Source organism: Ischnura elegans, chromosome 12 (assembly GCF_921293095.1).
Source record: "Ischnura elegans chromosome 12, ioIscEleg1.1, whole genome shotgun sequence".
In the NCBI taxonomy this organism is placed as follows: domain Eukaryota; kingdom Metazoa; phylum Arthropoda; class Insecta; order Odonata; family Coenagrionidae; genus Ischnura; species Ischnura elegans.
In genome coordinates, this window is record NC_060257.1 from 91,263,637 (window position 1) to 91,264,912 (window position 1,276).

Below are 1,276 nucleotides of genomic sequence, written 5' to 3' on the forward strand. Positions count from 1 at the left end.
AGAAAATATCGAAACGTAGGCAAGCATTTTAAATTTTATTTCACTGACCTATACTCCAAGACTATATTAATTACTATTAAAATGGTTGTGGTGAAGTACAATTGCATTTTATTTTTATAAATAGTCACCGTTTCAATTTTTACCGTTCTAATTTTTCGCTTTTCCGTACATCTACTGAACCATAAATTTTGGCACGGAGATGTAGATTTGAACTTGCCAAAGCTTATCCGATGATAGGGGTTGGTAAAATTCGCCGGGTATCGATGTTATTGACGACGATATTTTGGGTGTCAACGGAGCATTTTTGACTGCCCGCTCAGAACACCGTTCGATGTTCGATGTATAATGCCTGATGCTGGTCTTGCCCCCTCCCCCTCCGCCCCCCCTGATATTCCCAGGACGTCCCCTCCCTCCCCTTCCTGCCACGCGCACTCCCCTCCCCCTCTGAGTCCACCCTCCCCCCTTCGCTTGGCGGGAAGCCTCCCTCAGTCCCTGGCTAGCTACCGACCGACGAGGACCCTTGGAAACGCCACGCCGCGTGTGTGTTGTAATCTTCGCTCCTTTCGCGAACAAGCGAAGGAGGAGCAGGCGCATCGGGAGTCTCCCTGCACCCACGCGCCGCTCCTTCCCCTCCGAGTGCGGCCCAGGGCCCCGGAAAAGTGCGCGCCCCTCCCCTTAACTCCCTCGCCCCTCTTCCCCCCTCCAGAGCTATGGGAGTCGCGCCTCGTGAAAATATCCGGGTGCCAGACTCAACCGCTCGCCCGGTCAGGGAGCATTGAGGATCACTCCCGCTACCGCCGCTCCTTCTGCACCCGGCGACGCCGCGATACGTGCCCGCATTTCGATATGTAGGGCGCCGCTCTCGTGCTTGCGTGTGTGCTGTTCTTCGCTTCCTCATTTGTGAGTGCGTGCTTTGTGCTCTCTTCCTTCCTGTGAACCGATTCGTGGGGAGACCCTTCTCATACCAAACTATCTGCGGAACAGCAGCGTTGATCGCCCGGGATTTTGCGACGTTAACGATGACTTAAAGAGTTTGTTTCGCCGTGTTTTGTTCGCGCGTTCGCTTTGCTGTCTCGTCGAGAGTCGGAGAATAGGCCCTGGCGTGGTGGGACTGGGGGTGTTAACCGGATCGTAGTCGAGTGCCGCCCGGTCGGCCGGCCCTTTCGACTGCGTTCGCCGCCACAGACAACGGCCGCCGCCCGTCCCCGGCGATATGGTGGTGATCATGCCTCCTATATGCCGGTGAGTGAATCAAGTGCAGTATACCGTTAATATC

General features: G+C 55.0%; 1 protein-coding gene across 1 annotated transcript; it reads left to right on the forward strand.

Annotated features, from left to right (window-relative positions):
- The first annotated feature begins 345 nt into the window (after positions 1–345).
- LOC124168748 (vegetative cell wall protein gp1-like) lies at positions 346–852 on the forward strand. The gene has a single exon (XM_046547016.1). It carries the CDS (start codon positions 346–348, stop codon positions 850–852), a length of 507 nt encoding a protein of 168 aa, XP_046402972.1.
- The last annotated feature ends 424 nt before the right edge of the window (positions 853–1,276 follow it).